General features: G+C 38.9%; 2 protein-coding genes and 1 long non-coding RNA gene across 5 annotated transcripts; 1 reads left to right on the top strand and 2 right to left on the bottom strand.

Moving 5' to 3' along the window:
* Positions 1-99: 99 nt before the first annotated feature.
* LOC133630752 (uncharacterized) lies at positions 100-4540 on the top strand. Of its 2 annotated transcripts, none has more exons than XR_009821335.1 (4): positions 100-250; positions 2248-2437; positions 2516-2695; positions 2784-4540. It is a non-coding gene; the product is annotated as an uncharacterized LOC133630752 (long non-coding RNA). The 2 variants fall into 2 exon arrangements; XR_009821336.1 differs by having other exon boundaries at positions 2519-2695.
* On the bottom strand, positions 1271-8667 carry LOC133630748 (coiled-coil domain-containing protein 13-like). Of its 2 annotated transcripts, XM_062022464.1 has the most exons (11): positions 8421-8667; positions 6477-6637; positions 6261-6406; positions 6057-6199; positions 5924-5992; positions 5745-5858; positions 5555-5659; positions 2710-2856; positions 2471-2647; positions 2191-2386; positions 1271-1684 (listed from the first exon to the last, which is right to left on the bottom strand). In XM_062022464.1, the coding sequence occupies exons 2-11, from the start codon at positions 6632-6634 to the stop codon at positions 1371-1373; spliced, it is 1569 nt and encodes a 522-aa protein (XP_061878448.1). In that variant the 5' UTR covers positions 6635-6637; positions 8421-8667; the 3' UTR covers positions 1271-1370. The 2 variants fall into 2 exon arrangements, with proteins under 2 accessions (XP_061878448.1, XP_061878449.1); XM_062022465.1 differs by lacking the exon at positions 8421-8667 and having other exon boundaries at positions 6477-7061.
* Positions 8668-8865: 198 nt separating this feature from the next.
* Positions 8866-16895, bottom strand: higd1a (HIG1 hypoxia inducible domain family, member 1A). Its single transcript, XM_062022468.1, has 4 exons — positions 16740-16895; positions 16409-16483; positions 12538-12672; positions 8866-10456 (listed from the first exon to the last, which is right to left on the bottom strand). Exons 2-4 carry the CDS (start codon positions 16476-16478, stop codon positions 10386-10388), a joined length of 276 nt encoding a protein of 91 aa, XP_061878452.1. The 5' UTR covers positions 16479-16483; positions 16740-16895; the 3' UTR covers positions 8866-10385.
* Positions 16896-19508: the final 2613 nt, after the last annotated feature.

Here is a 19508-nt window from a genome sequence, read left to right on the forward strand (position 1 = left end):
CTTTGTTGCGCAAAAGAAATGAGACGTGTTGCCCTTTGTTGCGCATTAGTGATAACCGGAATGCACTGTGTTACGACATTTGCTTTAGTCTCACATAGTTACTGCGTCATATATAGAATATTTCCGTTCAATAAGACGTAAACGAGCCATTTTCCACCAATGTTACCTGTATTCCACGACGCATTTGTGTGCAGGTCAGCCATGTATAGGAGCAGTACAAGTCGGGGTCTGACCATAAGGATGACGTAAGGTAGGTTCATGCTGCAGTGCAGAGGTGAACACGTCATTTTATTTTCAGTTGTAATCACAGGGCATTCAATCGATCGCAACTGGGCTGTTTGTCTTAAAGACATTTTGCCTCTCATCCAAGTAGGCTTCATCAGTTCATGCTCATAGACTTACCTGGATGAATGAGATTAACCATAGATATATTTCCATAATTATTCAACTAAACATCCATCCATCCATCTTCTTCCGCTAATCTTGAGGTCGGGTCGCGGGGGCAGCAGCCTAAGCAGGGAAGCCCAGACTTCCCTCTCCCCAGCCATTTCGTCCAGCTCCTCCCGGGGGATCCCGAGGCGTTCCCAGGCCAGCCGGGAGACATAGTCTTCCTAACGTGTCCTGGGTTTCCCCCGTGGCCTCCTACCGGTCGGACGTGCCCTAAACACCTCCCTAGGGAGGGCCTCGTTCGGGTGGCATCCTGACCAGATGCCAGAACCACCTCATCTGGCTCCTCTCGATGTGGAGGAGCAGCGGCTTTAGTTTGAGCTCCTCCTGGATGACAGAGCTTCTCACCCTATCTCTAAGGGAGAGCCCCGCCACCAGGCGGAGGAAGCTCATTTCGGCCGCTTGTACCCGTGATCTTGTCCTTTCGGTCATGACCCAAAGCTCATGACCATAGGTGAGGATGGGAACGTAGATCGACCGGTAAATTGAGAGCTTTGCCTTCCGGCTCAGCTCATTCTTCACCACAACGGATCGATACAGCGTCCGCATTACTGAAGACGCCTCACCGATCCGCCTGTTGACCTCACGATCCACTCTTCCCTCACTCGTGAACAAGACTCCGAGGTACTTGAACTCCTCCACTTGGGGCAGGATGGCACTCACCCTTTTCCAGGCAAGAATTAAGGACTCAGTCCTGGAAGTGCTGATTTTCATCCCAGTCGCTTCACACTCAGCTGCGAACCGATCCAGTGAGAGGTGAAGATCCTGGTCAGATGAAGGCAGCAGGACCACATCATCCACAAAAAGCACATATCTAATCCTGCAGCCACCAAACAGGATCCCCTCAATGCCCTGACTGTGCCTAGAAATTCTGTCCATAAAAGTTATCGGTGACAAGGGGCAGCCCTAGCGGAGTCCAACTCTCACTGGAAAAGGGTCTGACTTATTGCCGGCAGTGCGGACCAAGCTCTGACACTGATCATATAGGGAGCGGACCGCCACAATCCCCAGACTCCCTGAGTCCGATTCCCCAGACTCCCTGAGCACTCTCCACAGGAGTTCCCGAGGGACACAGTCTCTGAGTTCCCAAAACACATGCAGGAAAACTCCCATGCACCCTCAAGGACCCCGGCAAGAGTAAAGAGCTGGTCCACAGTTCCACGACCAGGGCGAAAACCACACTGCTCCTCCAGAATCCGACATTTGACTATCCGGCATAGCCTCTTCTCCAGTACACCTGAATAGAACGCACCTGAAACTTTTACATATATGGATAGCATCATACACATATTTACAATATAACAAGACACATCGTTATATGAAACAATACATTAACTTACATCATGGTGACTGAATTCTAAACACCACATCAATAGATACATATGTATAGCAAAACTCTAGCAAAAAGAGTACATCTAGTTCAAAATGCACAAAACACATCTACAATAAAGCAAACACTTAATAAAATGGCAGTATGTTTAATCTCTATTTGTCATAGAACAGCATCTTTACACAGATTAAAAGAGTCAGGTGTCCAAACGGCTGCAGCTCACAGCTTGCTTTTTTTAAATTGGTCCTATAAATGTTTTCATTTAAACTTTTAAAATATTATACTGTACTTACTAAAATATACATCGAACTTTTCTCATTGAAATATATAAAGTAAATTCTACTAATTTAATTAATATTTTTCCCCACCACTTTTTACAGAGATTTTGTTTTTTATTAAATGTCAGTAATTACCATTTGGGACATGCTGGATTTTCGCCTCTAATTCTTTGATGGTGTTCTCTTTGTCAGCTACAAGTTGGTACAAGTTCTGGATGAGAGTTTTCTGCTCCGAGAGAGCGCTGCTGAATGATGATACCGGGCTGGGACGGGTGACCGAGTTCTGTTTGGTGAGCTGACTCAGCATCTCCAGCATCCGGTTTTTCTCTTTCTGCCATAAAAAGAGGGAAATTATCTTAGTATCCTCTAAATATTACCTGAGGTATAGTGAAAGCTAGACTTCTTCAGGTCTTACCAGCAGGGCGTCCACAAGCTCATCATCATGTTTACTCTTCACCAGCAGGGCAGATATCTGAGCCTTTAGAGTTTTGGCTTCAGCAGACAGACATTTGTTCCTGGCTTTGGAGGCTTCCAGCTCTTTCTTCATTTGATCGTGTTCGTTCTGGAGGGCTTCATAGCTGGCTGAGATCCTCTAAAGCGGTGTTAAAACATATTGGCAGCATCATGTCTTCATTAGAAGGTAAAAAAACAAACCTGAAATGCTTCCTTTTTCTCCTTCTCGATGCTGCGGATGTAGCTGATGTTTCTGCCCTGATTTTTAATTTTAGGAAGCTGGTCTTCCACATTCAGCTCACTTGACAGAGAGGACTGTAGCTTCAACTGCTGCTCGAGGTCACGCACCTGTAACACACTGATTGCTTCATTTGACCTTATTTCGGTTTATTCATAGCTCCTATATATTTTTTTTATGCGCACACTTGATTAGGTAATTAAATTATCTACATAAAATCACATTTTTAGCACTTTTCTCAGTCAATGCTAAAAATAGTACATCACATAATTATAGTGACATGTGGCAGTCACACCAGAAAAGGCCTTTATGCCTATGGATTTTTTTTCTAATTTAAAGGCCTACTGAAATGATTTTTTTTTATTTAAACGGGAATAGCAGATCCATTCTATGTGTCATACTTGATCATTTCGCGATATTGCCATATTTTTGCTGAAAGGATTTAGTAGAGAAAATCGACGATAAAGTTCGCAACTTTTGCTCGCTGATAAAAAAACCTTGCCCCTACCGGAAGTAGCGTGACGTCACAAGCGGTAGTGCTGCTCACAATTCCCCGTTGTTTACATGGAGCGAGAGATATTAGGAGCGAGAAAGTGACGATTACCCCATTAATTTGAGCGAGGATGACGATTCGTGGATGAGTCACGTTAGAGTGAAGAACTAGAGGCAGTACCGGACGTATCTTTTTTCGCTCTGACCGTAACTTATGTACAAGCTGGCTCATTGGATTCCACACTCTCTCCTTTTTCTATTATGGATCACGGATTTGTATTTTAAACCACCTCGGATACTATATCCTCTTGAAAATGAGAGTCGAGCACGCGAAATGGACATTCAGAGTGACTTTTATCTCCACAACAATACATCGATGACACACTTAGCTACTGAGCTAACGTGATAGCATCTGTCTCAAATGCAGATAGAAACAAAATAAATAAATCCCTGACTGGAAGGATAGACAGAAGATCAACAATACTACTATCAGGAGACACCGAACCAAACACTGGACATGTAAATACACGGTTAATATGTATTCGACGCCTGTCGAAGCCTAGCAATGCTGTTGCTAACGACGCTAACTTAACAACGGGACCTCGTCAGAGCTATGATAAAAACATTAGCGCTCCACCTACGCCAGCCAGCCCTCCTCCGCTCATCAACACCCGTGCTCACCTGCGTTCCAGCGTTTGACGATGCGGTCGGCGGCCCGGAGACGTAGGAAGTCAAGGTGAGTTCGCCGCTAGTGCGTCTGCTATCCAATTCAAAGTCCTCCTTGTTGTGTTGCTACAGCCAGCCGCATACACCGATCCCACCTACAACGTTCTTCTTTGCAACCTCCATTGCAAAAGATTCACCAACACAGATGTCCAGAATACTGTGGAATTTTGTCGAAGAAAACAGAGCTCTGTGTATTGTGTCCAATATGGTCCAAACACTTCCGTGGATCTCTCGACGTCACGCGCATACGTCATCCTCCAAAGGCGTTTTGAACCGGAAGTTTAGCGGGAAATTTAAAATTGCACTTTATAAGTTAACCCGGCCGTATTGGCATGTGTTGCAATGTTAAGATTTCATCATTGATATATAAACTATCAGACTGCGTGGTCGGTAGTAGTGGGTTTCAGTAGGCCTTTAAGTTTTTATGCTGTAATCACAGTCAATACAGGTTGTTGCTTAAGATAACAAGAAGACACAGGAAGTCATTCCCTTTCATAAATCATCAATCAAATATTTAAATACGTATTTGGATGTGAAGTACACGCACTATATATCCTCAATGAAAATGTAATTTGTATAATCAGTTATGTGTTATATATATATATATATATACTGTATATATATATATATATATATATATATATATATATATATATATATATATATATATATGTATATATATATATATATATATATATATATATATATATGTATATGTATATATATATATATATATATATATATATATATATATATATATATATATATATATATATATATATATATATATATATATATATATATATATTACACAGCCCGACACATTTAGTGAAATGCAACAGCTCACTATCGCCCCACTTCACACAATGAGGCGAGTCAGAGTACTACAAGAGGCACTGCACTCTAATACAGACCCTAGTCTCTCTCTAACAGGTCAAAAAGTTTGGAGTGTACAAACTAGAAATTCATGGTGTAAAAATGTCTCTGCAAACCTTATTTTGGCGACATTGTGACGAGCACACCAGACAGTAAGCTACGCCCCAACCTCTGCAGCTTCCACACACGATACCCAGAAGCCCCATGTAGGGTTTGTGTGCAAATGTAGTGATTTTTACTGAAGTGAAGGTTAAAAAATACATTTCAATCATATTAAAAATACATTTATAATAAAGTTTAAAAGACAAATATTATTTTTTGTTTGTGTTTAATTTTTTTTGCTCTGAAGCTCTGCCTCACCTGACTGCAGGTCCCTGTTATGTTAAATTATGAAGATATACTGTATACCCTTGTTTCACATAAACATATATACTATCCAATATATTTGTAATAGAATGCTACAAATCAATTCACAATGTATTTAAAAAGAGATAAGTATACAAAGAAGGTTTTGCCACAAATTTTATCCAAGACTAGTGTGCTCTGTAATCTACATCTGAGGTTCGCTAGAATATACTAACCAGCTGTCTCGTCAATATAGTTTCAATGTGTGTCTTATTTGGCAGTGGGCCATGTCTTGCTCACAGGCGCACTCTGATGTAATTGCAATTCTCTGGAGTCTTTTATACCATAATTTGATTTCCTCCATCTTACCCTTGCGTGAAGAGCCAGCATCTGCTGTGCACGTCCTCTAAAGCTGCCTGGACAGCTCACTAATTGCTGAAGGTTGATGTCTTCGCCAACCTCGCTCATCAAAACCTACAACAAAAACCATAACCATTGCATAAGGATACGGGTTTTGAATGATTTGTTCAGTGGCCATGACAAATGCAATGTTTTGCACCTTCTGAGCCACTTTTAACTCCTGTTTGAGAGACTGAACTTGGTTGCGGTACTCTGTGGCTCTTAGCTGGGCAGCAGCTAATTTCTCCTTCAGGGTTTTCACTGCTGGATTGTCCTGTTTTGGTGGACAGAAATGAGTAAGTATAGCAGATGGAAAAACACTGGTTTTATTATACTTACCTCCAAGTGTGGTTGCTGCACTGTGACAATCTTTTGTTCTTGTGGTAGTGAATGCAGAGCAGCCTGCAGCTTTAAGAAAAAGTGGGACATGAGACAAGTTAATCCAGAAAATGACTTTATTGGTACGTCTTACATTTTTTTCCAGCTCTTTGAGTCTGTTGCTGTTTTGTTTGGATTTGGTCCTCTCTCGCTCCACTTCAGCGGTCAACTGTCGGTTTCTCTTGGACAACTCCACAATCTTGACGGCAGCCACATCCCCTGCCAAGCCGGATGCCCCTAAACACTCAACACCATTAGTTTACTGCTCATTGGACCAAAAACTAGAATAGAAACCTACCAGACATGACCAGCCTCTCTTGTTCCCATTTCTTCTTCATGTGTTTGATTTCAAAGTCTTTTTCGCTCAGCAGTTTAAAGAGGCGACCATTCAAGTCCTTCAGTTCCCTTAGTTGGTCCAGCAAATACTGATTGCCATTTGGAAGACTACAGAAAGTGAAATGATTAATACAATAAATCAATTAGATTTATTGTATACATTTCTTTAAGACTTTACCTGTCATCAATGTTGGGTTTATCTTGTTTTTTTAATAACTCCAAATCATTGACAGATGTATCCTTTTCTTTTCTTTGTTTGTGATATTGTCTGTTTTCCTGCTGTTTATGCAGGGATTGAAGTTGAAGATCCGTCATTTCATCGCCACCGTTCTCCATAATCTGTTTTTTACAGTAACAAAGTGGACAGCATTACGATTCTTTGTCATTGCACACAATAACTCGGTTCAGTGCTCCACTTAAATTGCTAGCAGCTTTTTGAGACATGTTACAGGATATTTACAGGTATAAAGTAGAATAAGCAATTAAATACCCGCGACCCCGAAGGGAATAAGCGGTAAAAAATGGATGGGGATGGAAGCAATTAAATAAATATACAAATCTTAAATATAATAAAATGCCAATACAAGAGCTCTAAAATAAACAGTCTATTAGTTTAAGTGTACTGTACACCAAACCACAATAAATAACAGCTTAAATATGCTGTAACTGGACAAAACAATGTTTACATTTAGAGATGTCCGATAATGGCTTTTTTGCCAATATCCAGATATTGTCCAACTCTTAATTACCGATTCCGATATCAACCGATATCGGGTTGAGGTGGGCGGGGCTGGAGGGGGCGGGGCTTGGTGGTAGCGGGGGTATATTGTAGCGTCCCGGAAGAGTTAGTGCTGCAAGGGGTTCTGGGTATTTGTTCTGTTACGGTGCGGATGTTCTCCCAAAATGTGTTTGTCATTGTTTGGTGTGGGTTCACAGTGTGGCGCATATTTGTAACAGTGTTAAAGTTGTTTATACGGCCACCCTCAGTGTGACCTGTATGGCTGTTGACCAAGTATGTATTGCATTTACTTGTGTTTGTGTAGAGCCACAGGTATAATTTGAGTGGACCGGCACGCATAGGAAGTGCCTTCAAGGTTTATTGGCGCTCTATACTTCTCCCTACGTCGGTGTACCACTACGTACAGCGGCGTTTGAAAAAGTCATACATTTTACTTTTTGAAACCGATACAGATAAATTCCGATATTACATTTTAAAGCATTTATCGGCCGATAATATTGGCAGCCCGATATTATCGGACATCTTTATTTACATTACATATGTTGTATTATATTAAGCAAAAAATGAGAAATATAACCTTAGAGAAAAATCTAACTTAAACATTTGCATGCACGTTCAACATTTAAAAAAAAAGTATATTAGTATGTGCAATTGAATTATGGAATGGATTAATAAGTAAATGAATCAACAATAAATTATGGAATAAATTAAGCAAATAAATCAAAGTACTAATATGATAGTTTAACAAACTGTTGAAACTCAAAAAGTGTTTACAAAGTACAAGGAGGAATTTTGACACGTCTGGAAGTTAGTGAAAAAAGATATTTCATTAAGTGAATCAAAACTGACTTAAGAGAACAGTTGTATTTAGAAATCATGCAAATTGTTATAAATTGAAAACAGGAAGTGAACATGTGAAGTAGCGCTTTTCTCTAGTGACTCAAAGCGCTTTACATAGTGAAACCCAATATCTAAGCTACATTTTTAAACCAGTGTGGGTAAGGTGGGTAAAATGTCTTGCCCAAGGATACAACGGCAGTGAATAGGATGGCGGAAGCGGGGATCGAACCTGGATCCCTCAAATTGCTGGCACGGCCACTCTACCAACCGAGCTATACCGCCCATATAAAACATGTGTTCATGTGCTATAAAGTGGAAAAGGGATGGGATTAAACCAGCTTTGCTTCTTCCTACTCCTTTTTAGGCATGTTGTAAAGAGAAATGAAAATATGTAATGTATCACATCGAAAATATATACATGTTCCAAATAAACTTCAACCAGCAACATTGTAGTATTTACTGTTTCCTACTTCCTGCAACGACACGTACAACTAAGTTGTTTACCTACCATGCAGAAAACCAAATACAAGTAAATAAACTCACCTGTCATTACAATGACGAGGCTGTTTTGCGTAAGTATGGAAGAAACTCAATGGCTTCCTGTGCCCGACCATTGCGTCCATGGCAACAGCACTGACGAGATCTCAGGAAGTCTCGCGGCAACGACAAGGCTGTCATGGCGACCTGCTGATGCTACTAGCTAATGTTAAATTAGCGACTCGCCACCTTTCTCCTTAAAAATTGCCTTATTAAATATTCGACTTTCATTATATTACGTACTATTTTAATGTTGCAACGTAGAGACAAAGGCAATAGCTAGAATGTTCCCCACGGAACTAATCTGACTGGCCAGTGTGGCCACATTTAACTCTGTATACACAACGTTCACAAAAGCTTCACTGCTTGTATTTTTTCAGTAAAATAAAACAAACACAACCATGCATAAGAAATACTGACAATTTATTAAAACAATTATTGAATCAGCTACGTTACTCATAAGGCATTGTATGTGTATCACAGAATTAGCTGTGCCATTTAAATAAGTGGTTATCTAGTAGCCTATAGTTACAGTGTATTATTCCAGTGTTTTTCAACCTTTTCTGAGCCACGGCACATTTTTTTCATTGAAAAAATCCCGAGGCACACCAGCAGAAAACAAAAAAAAATGAAATTCAGCAGCCGATATTGACAGTAAAAAGTCGTTCTCGCAATTGTTGGATATGAATTCAAACTATGCATCACTCTAGCTCGTGTGTCAAAGAAGGTGTACTGTCACGACCTGTCACATTACGCTGTGACTTATTCAGAATTTTTTTGGTGTTTTCCTCCGTGTAGTGTTTGTTTTTGTCTTGCGCTCCTATTTTGGTATTGTCATGGCATGTACGGATGCAATTTGTGGACGACGTCTGCTCCACACACTGCAAGTCTTTGCTGTCGTCCAGCGTTCTGTTTTTGTTTACTTTGCAGCCAGTTCAGTTTTAGCTTCGTTTTGCATAGCCATCCCTAAGCTTCAATGCCTTTTCTTAGCAGCATTCGCCTTGTTTATTGTTGGTTTAAGCGTTAAATACCTTATTTACCTGCACGCTGCCTGCCTCCTGCTGTTTCCGACATCTACAAAGCCATTAGGTACCTGCTGCCACCTACTGATATGGAAGAGTATAACATGGTACTCTGCCGAGCTCTAGACAGCACAGACACTCAACAACGGCACATTTGCGGATTATAATTACTGGTTTACAAAAAATATTTTTAACCCAATTAGGTGAAATTAGATAATCTCCCACGGCACACCAAACAATATCTCACGGTACACTAGTGTGCCGTGGCACAGTGGTTGAAAAACACTATTATTCAACTGTATAGTACCAATAGGTTTGCTCATCAAGATTACCTTGGACCTATGTCAATGAATACATGTTTTAAGAACTCACCCTTTACAGTCAAGCCCAGTGAATAAAATTTGATGTCTGAATAAATGTACTTAAATAAAACACTATGAGATTGGCTCCAGCACCCCCCGGGTCGCCCTAAAGGGACAAGCGGTAGAAAATGGATGGATGGACAATGAGACAGTATGTTTTTGTTGGTTTGAATAAATACCATATAATGGAAGCCCAAAGGGGGCTAAGGTGAGAGCGGGTTTCATTTGGCAAAAATTCCTACATTAGTAGTACAGTGACAAACAGTCAATCAAGGGAACTAAAAGCGGTCAGTCTTTTAAAATAAAATTCTATTGTAGCTCACACACACGCAATGTTAAATGTTATAAATATATTTCATATATGTATATTACTTCCACACTATACAATATGCCCCTAATTAAAAAAAAACAACCAATAACTGCAAATGTGCAGAAAAGGTGACATAGAGAGAAGGTCTTTTACAGCTGAGGTACAGTGCTCAAAAGAATAAGCATATCATCTGTGCGGTCCACCTGTAAATATAAACCTTGTACAGATCATAATGTGAGGTAATACTAAGCAACATTAGACTTAAGGAAGTCAATGTTCACTTGGATTGTGCCTCCTGAGTTTCTTTAGGCTTTGCAAAATAATCCCTGTACATAGAAAACAAGACACCTAAAAACAGAGGGAAAAAAAAGGTTATATTATAGCAAGTATGCTGTTACATGTTAATACAAATACAGTGGAACCTCGACTTACCAAGGCCTCTATTTGCGGCCTTTTCGGTTTATGAACTGTGCAAAATATGCCTAACAGCAAACCATGTCTCGGCTTACGAACACTTAACCATTCATTCATTCATTCAGCATGCCGCTTAAAGCCATCAGGTGCGGACATCACTTCCTGTACATTTGGGCGCACCCATTTTTAAGAGCTTCGACAACTACCGGCACTTCCGACATGTTTATTCACACAATCGTCGTACCTTGCGCCAGTTAGAGCTGTGTCAGTCTGTCTTTGAAACCACTTTGCATGTTCAGAAACACTTTAAATGTGTCCAAACTCTCACAGTCTCGCTGTATAGCTTTGTTGCTAGACAGCCGCTTTAAGCTAGCGTTTTAGCTAGTTGTCCTAGAGCTTGCGGTCCCTTCAGTTTGAGGATTTCATCAGCAAAGGAGATTGCTTTGTTCCGCAGCAAGTCATTAATTGTGATGATACAGCAAAAAATGTTACAGCGGACCATTATTACAGCGAAGGAGAAGGCACTACCGGGACACAAACCGATGAAGGATCGACTCACACTTATAGTTTGTGCTAAGGCTAGCGGTGAAGCCACTGATTGTCTATACTTCCAAAACTCCCAGAGTGTTCAACAATGCCACAAATATTCAGAGACACAAGGTAAAATGATTTTTCTTTTTTAACTCTGACAACATAGTGGTTAACGTTTTGGAACGCACCAACAAGACTTTTGTAACACATATACATATTTATACATGTATATATACACACACACACACTGTATATATATAGTGTGTGTATATGTATAGTGTGTGTGTGTGTATATATATATATATATATATATATACACACACACACACTACCGTTCAAAAGTTTGGGGTCACAATGAAATGTCCTTATTTTTGAAGGAAAAGCACTGTACTTTTCCAATGAAGATAACTTTAAACTAGTCTTAACTTTAAAGAAATACACTCTATACATTGCTAATGTGGTAAATGACTATTCTAGCTGCAAATGTCTGGTTTTTGGTGCAATATCTACATAGGTGTATAGAGGCCCACTTCCAGCAACTATCACTCCAGTGTTCTAATGGTACAATGTGTTTGCTCATTGGCTCAGAAGGCTAATTGATGATTAGAAAACCCTTGTGCAATCATGTTCACACATCTGAAAACAGTTTAGCTCGTTACAGAAGCTACAAAACTGACCTTCCTTTGAGCAGATTGAGTTTCTGGAGCATCACATTTGTGGGGTCAATTAAACGCTCAAAATGGCCAGAAAAAGAGAACTTTCATCTGAAACTCGACAGTCTATTCTTGTTCTTAGAAATGAAGGCTATTCCACAAAATTGTTTGGGTGACCCCAAACTTTTGAACGGTAGTGTGTGTGTATGTATATATATATATATATATATATATATATATATATATATATATATATATATATATATATATATATATATATATATATATATATATATATATATATATATATATTATATACATACACACACATTTATATAAATATATATATATGAAAATGAATATATGTATATATACACATTAATAAATCTATAAATATTTATTATCTATATATTTATAGATTATATACAGATCGTATATTAAAAGATTATAAATATATATAGTTATATACATCTATAGGCATACACTATATATATATATATATATATATATATATATATATATATATATATATATATATATATATAGAGAGAGAGAGAGAGAGAGAGAGAGAGAGAGAGAGAGAGAGAGAGAGAGAGAGAGAGAGAGAGAGAGAGAGAGAGAGAGAGAGAAATAAAAGAGAGAGAGAACATTTATAGTGTCTTCAAAGTATGCAATTTTTTTTTAATGCTAAAATAGGGACTTTTGTCAAGGCTCAAGCCAATTATTCATGTTTACATGTTTCTTATGTTCAACCATGTTCAAGAACCAATTAAGTTTGTAAATCAAGATTCCACTGTAGTACTTTACGTTTCACTGTAGTACTTTACGTACCAATAGTCATGGCTCCCACCACAAAGCCTTGGGCGGCCACACGCATGTGGATCAAGTGCACTGACATCTTTGTGTCTCCGCGGCTTTTCATTTTCCACAGTCTGTAGCCAACAATGGCGAAGAAGCCAGCCATTCCTGAAAAAAGAAACATTCCTGTTGTGTCCAGTTTCCCAGATGCCATGTCAAGAGAATCAGGTAGTGGTATTGTGTGGATTTACATGACGTCAAGTTCGGCTCACGTCCGGCTCATTGAATACGCGTGGTGGTCAAGCCAGTGCTGTTCTCAATGAATACTAGGCGCCATTTAGCCTTTCTCGAAGAAAAACGCCCTAAGCTTGCATTGTTTTTATCTGTCCGAAACATTCAAATGTAATCAAGAATGGCGAAAACGTGCACGATTTTATGAAACAACGACAATAAAAGTAGCACGCACTTCAGTCGAAGGTAGCAGAGTTGAAGAACGCACAAGTTTGCAGTGATCACTAAGGTAAAGGTTTGTTTGATATACTTTTAAAACTCAGTGTTTCCCATTTAAGTATTATCTTGATATTATTTATCCATCCATCCATTTTCTACCGCTTATCCCTTTCGGGGTTGCTGGAGCCTATCTCAGCTGCAATCGGGCGGAAGGCGGTGTACACCCTGGACAAGTCGCCACATCATCACATGATATTATTTATATTTCTTAAAACACATTTTTGCCACGAGTGCTTTGTAAAGCACCAACTCGGCGAGTCTGAATTTAAAAAAGCAAATGTGAGCGAAACCTAAGAAAGTTAAGCTTTTACCAATGGCAGGAATGATAAATGAAGCTTTCAGCAAATACAATTTTTTGACATCTATAGTTATATTTGGATAAAGACGGGGAAAACGCACGTAGTCGTAAACAGCGCTTGCAGCCACAACAACAAACATGTCTGTAGATGCAAAGTTAAATCATGAAATGCAACCTTACCCGAGCAAAAATTATGCATGGTTTATCCGGGAGAGTCTTGATACAAATTTCTTTGACCAAGCCACACACAAAGAAGTTGTAGACCTCCATGCTTTTTCAAGTTTTGTCATGTAAATAAATAATAATAATATCTAAAATTATTCATATTCTCTTCATGTCATATTATGCTCCTTTCAGAGCTGTTGTTTTAGGTTAAAATAGTTTTTTTATCCAATCAGAATTCAGCTAGCTTATGTTGCCATGCTGTACCTAATCTGCCCAGAGCTTTCAGAATCAACAATGCGGGCGTTGGACACAAACATTTGACAGGCAGTTGCGATAGCCAATCAGATCACGAGTTGTTGTCAGTAAGGCCTTCTCGCTGGCCTATATACTGTGACGTTATTAGCTCGGTAACATAAGAACTCCATTACCCAGCAGCGGTTGGCCCTGCGATGAGGTGGCGACTTGTCCAGGGTGTACCCCGCCTTCCGCCCGATCGTACCTGAGATAGGCTCTAGCGCCCCCCGCGACCCCGAAGGGAATAAGCGGTAGAAAATGGATGGATGGATGGATACCCAGCAGCGGGATGTTTTTGCTGACTACGCTGTGGAGTAAACTTTTAAGAACTCAGCCAACACGCCTCGTCTGCATTTTTTATGATTAGACAAGACAACACATATTTGAAAGGCCATTTTTAAGAAGGATATTTAAAGAGAAACTACATCTTGTGAGACGATGTCGGCCAACCCCGGAAACTCGAATGGGTTCTACAGATTATGAGTTCAGATATATTATTTCTTAATTTTTTCACATTTAATATGTTTTTTGCAATTTTAATTTTGACAGTACCACATATATGTTTTAAAAGAGCCAGAAAATAACCCGTTTTCTACACTTTTGGTGGTGATTCAATGCCCAGTAGTGCGTGAATGTGTTTCTGTATAGTATTTCTCCAGCAATGCTCATGAGGTGACATAAATTATGGTACTTTGAGAGGTAATCATTGGACACAGGACATCACTGGAGGCCTAGGCGTGAAACGCACGGCCTGCCACTGTTACCATTACCAACGAATAACCCTTGATATCACTCGACAAATCTTTTTTTGATAAAGTATAGGGACTGAGTCCATTGCATAGTTTGCTTTTTTTTTGCTTGTATCTGCTTTTTTCAGGAAGACCAAGGCCTCTAGCATATTAAGAGAGTTTGCGCGTTGCTTGCTGCACAACAGCTATCTTGGCTTGGTTGACCACCACAGTTTTTCACTTCCGGGAAGAAGTAACGTGTCGGAATAAAAGTAAATAGTTAAGTTGAGTTTGAGTTTATTTGGAACATGCATACAACATGATACATCACAATTTCCAGTTTCTTTATTCAACATGTTAGAAAAGGAGTAGGAAGAAGCAGAGTTTATTTAATCCTACCCCTTTTCCTTTACATAGCAGTTGTTAAAACTTTTGTTCACTTCCCGTTCTCAATTTATTCACAATATACCCCATAAGTAATAACGATAAAAATAAATAAATAATAATTAGTGAAGTAAGTTATATTTCATATGGTGAGATGAGTAAGATTATCTTGAAAATGAATGGATGGATGGAATAAATTCAGAATGTTTATCATGGTTCTTCTTTGTACTTTGTAAACATTTTTAAGTTTGAAAAGTTTCTTGAAATGGATCATATTAGTACATCGTTTGATTTCTTTGCTTAATTCATTCCATAATTTAATTCCACATATTGATATACTGAAGGTCTTGCGTGTTGTACGTGCGTACAAATGTTTTAAATTACATTTTTCTCTAAGATTATATTTCTCCTCTTTTGTTGAGAAGAATTGTTGTATATTCTTGGGTAACAGGTTATAGTTTGCTTTGTGTATAATTTTAGCTGTTTGCAAATTCACTATGTCGTGGAATTTCAGTATTTTCGATTCAATAAATAAAGGGTTTGTATGTTCTCTATATCCAACATTATGTATTATTCTAATTCATCTTTTTTGTAACACCGTTAATGAATGAGGTGTACTTTTGTAGTTATTTCCCCATATTTCTGCACAATAACTCAGATATGGTAACACTAGCGAGCAGTAGAGAATATGGAGTGATTTTTGGTCTAGAACATGTTTTGCTTTATTCATTATTGACATGTTTCTTGCTACTTTATGTTGCATATTTTTTACATGAGATTTCCAGTTCAATTTATCATCAATCATTATACCTACAAATTTGGTTCCATTTACTCTTTCAATTTCTATTCCGTCTATTTGTATTTGTGTTTCACTTTCTCTTCTACTGTTACCAAATAGCATATATTAGTTTTACTGAGATTCAAAGATAGTCTGTTTTTGTCAAACCATCTTTTTAATTTGTTAATTTATTCTGTTATTATTTGTATTAGCTTCCGTGTGTTCTCTCCTGAACAAAACGCTGTTGTATCATCCGCAAATAATACTAACTTTAAATCTTTTGAAACTTTACAAATGTCCTTTATATAGAGATTGAACAATTTTGGTCCTAGTATTGATCCCAGGGTACACCACAGGATATATTTAGCGTTGTAGACGTGTGTTCGCCTAGCTTCACATATTGTTTCCTGTTTGTTAAATAACTTCTAATCCAGTTTAAGACCAACCCTCTGATGCCATACCGTTCTAGTTTTTTGATTAAAATATTGTGATTAATTGTGTCAAATGCTTTAGTTAGATCCACCAACACTGCTGCCGCACATTTAGTGCCACATAGATATATCAGTCATAGTAATAAAGCTGCCTGTTAAGGTTTTCTAACAATCAGGATGTATGAGCTGTCCAAAATATTAGGAAGAGCTCTGAGTATGACTCTGCAAACTAGAAGCACATGAATGGTCCCCTATTAGAGTGGCTGACATGTGTGGGTTGATAGTGATGTAACCCAGGAAGCTAAAATGTACTCACCCACAGGAACAAAAGGATTCTCTTTGGCTTTTCTCATCAATTTAGACTCGTTCTCGTCGTAGGTTGACATTTTGACTAGAAAGAAAAATATACTTTTTAAGCAAGGTTATCTTAGACTACAAGGTTACACATGAAGGACAACGGGGTGTAAAATCCTTATAGCAAATCAAAAATGTCTGAACATCACACACATGTAAGACACACGACTATCACTATTGTGGCAGTTTGGTTAAAAAAAAATCCACAAGCGAATGTGCCAAATGAACGGTTCAGACGTCATTTATTCATAGGCAATGAATGTATATAATCAAACTTTAGAGCAAATTCTTACCTGTAAGGCGTAACGATACTGGAGTGAAATAGTCAAGTACTTTTCCAGCTTTCGAAGTCTCTGGGGTCGCAAATCAGGGGAAGTAAACCGGCTCGCCTTCAATGATGTAACAGACATTGCGTGAGGCTGTGACGTCACCGAATAGACACACGCCTCCCGTGGTGTGTTCGAGTACACGAGTAAATCTTATACACGTTATGCTATAATTAAGTGCCGTATCGATAAAACGGCAATAAAAATGTATTTAATCACATCTAGAAATTATGTTTTGAACATAAGATAAAATAAGAACAGAATAAGAAAACGCTTTCGGGCACGTGATATGTGAAAATACTAAATCCTACGATTGAACGATTGGTTGTCCTACGTAGACGTAACCAAAGATATTCCACTCAGCTCAAGAGCATTGCGGTGTTTTGTTGTAAAGAATCGCAGGTTAACCATTTAGCTATCTAATGAATAATGTTTACGAGTCTTTACTCAAGTTTTCCGTTTCTACTACACGTAACCTATATGTACCAAGAATGATATAACACTATTTTTACTACTTATTGTGTTTATCTGATCTCTCTCCCCATGATAACCGGTTCAACGCCGTACGGTAGCGCCTGATCAAACGAACACAAGGGGAAGGGGAAGAGATTTGTCTTTGTTCATATGCTCTCTGCTATGACGCACATTATTACGTTTGTAGGGCTGCCACTGGCCCGGAAAGGCAGGCTTCTGGAACGATTTTGATTGATTGAGACTTTTATTAGTAGGTTGCACAGTGAAGTACATATTCCGTACAATTGACCACTAAATGGTAACACCCAAATAAGTTTTTCAACTTGTTTAAGTCGGGGTCCACTTAAATTGATTCATGATACAGATATACTATCATCATAATACAGTCATCACACAAGATAATCACAATGAATTATTTACATTTACAATCAGGGGGAGACGGGGGGGGGGGGGGTAGGATATGGACATCAAGTAGTGGATGTATTAAAACAGTATTTAAAAAACAGTCATAATTTAAATCCAATTCAAAAGAACGTTCCAACAACCATATTACTCTCACATATATTTTTCATCGGTAATATTCCAGTTATGTCTTATGTGTCACCTGGTTTTTCTCTTCATTTTTTGCTTTTGTAATGTCAAGGAAAAACCTGGCAGAGTGGCTGGTGACTGCTGTCAATTAAAGTCTAATTTATCTAACACGATCACGGCCATGGCTATGACTAACACGTCCACCCAGTGGTAAATTGTTGAAGTACTATTTTATAACAGACTAACACGGGGGTCTGCAACCGATGGCTCTAAATCCGCATGTGGCTCTTTAGCGCCGCCCTAGTGTCTCCCTGGAGCTTTTTAAAAAATCTATGAAAATAGAAAAAAATGGTGAAAAAATATATTTTTGTTTTAATAGGGTTTCTGTAGGAGGACAAACATGACACAAACCTCCCTAATTGTTTGAAATCCCCGCTTTTTATATTAAACATGATTTTTTGATGAGAGTATTTGGCGAGCACCGTTTTGTCCTACAAATTTTGGCGGTCCTTGAACTCACCATAGTTTGTTTACATGTGTTACTTTCTTCAAGGATGCCAGAAAAAGACATATTTTATGCCACTCCTTCATTGTCTCATTCTTTATTAAATCGTGTTATGCTGTGTGTGAATGCACAAAGGTGAACTTTGTTATTTTACTGTTATATTTTTATTCTATTGTAATATTTTTCTATTTTGTTTCCATTTATACCTAGTGGAGGCCCTTAGGGATATTTTCATTCACTTTTGTCTAAAAGCGCCAAATTTGGCACAGGTGTAGCTCAGGGCATACTTAAATGATTTAGCTAGGGCGTCCGCGCCGGTGACCTTTGGGGTCGCCACAGCGGCCAATCAAATATGGCCGCCACTTGTAATAGCTTTTGTCTCTAACATTTGAAACAGATGAGCTACAAATGTAAACTTGGTCTCTATTTCATGTGTTTTGACAATTAGAAATGTGTTGGAATGCTCATTTTTATTTTTGGGTGTGTCTAGACCCCCGAATTTGCATATTTCCAAGTGGCGTTTTGCTATTCTGAAGACATTGGACGTAACTTGGGCATTGTTATGAGTAATACCTGGTGCAACATGCATGATTCCTTTCTAATGTTTATATGAAATGCCATTGTCATTGTTTCGCATAAAGGGCAAATTGTCAAAGTTTGTAGGTGACGAACCCCAAGATGCAGAGACGGCAGGCATTGAACAGGAAAACATGATTTATTAAACACTATAGCAAAAACAAACAAAAGGGAACAAACAAAAGGCGCGCACATTGGCGGAGAACAAACTAGGCTATGAACTAAAACTAGCACAAAAGCTACACTATGGACAAGAAACAAAAACACTTACTGTGACACGAATAAACAAAACTCACGTGGCAAGAAACGAGCAGGATGAACTATGATAGGAACCGAGTGGATAGAAGTAGACAGAGCTACAACAACAAGTATAAAGGACAATAATCCAGCAGTGACTGGAGGGCAGGACAGGTTTAAATAGCAGCTGGCTGACTGACACCAGGTGTGGCCAGGTGCCAATCAGCCACAGCTGAGGGGAAAAGCATTTAGGGAGACAATCGGGAAATAACCAAAATAAGAGTGCTGACAGGAACTAAAGACAGGAAATTAAGACAAACGCAGAGGAAAACTAAAACTTGATCAAACTGTCAGGGACAACCCTGACACAAATACTCTTTGGCTACTAGCGGGGGAGGCCACGTGGAGGATGT

The sequence above is a fragment of the Entelurus aequoreus genome, linkage group LG16 (assembly GCF_033978785.1).
Source record: "Entelurus aequoreus isolate RoL-2023_Sb linkage group LG16, RoL_Eaeq_v1.1, whole genome shotgun sequence".
Lineage (NCBI taxonomy): Eukaryota > Metazoa > Chordata > Actinopteri > Syngnathiformes > Syngnathidae > Entelurus > Entelurus aequoreus.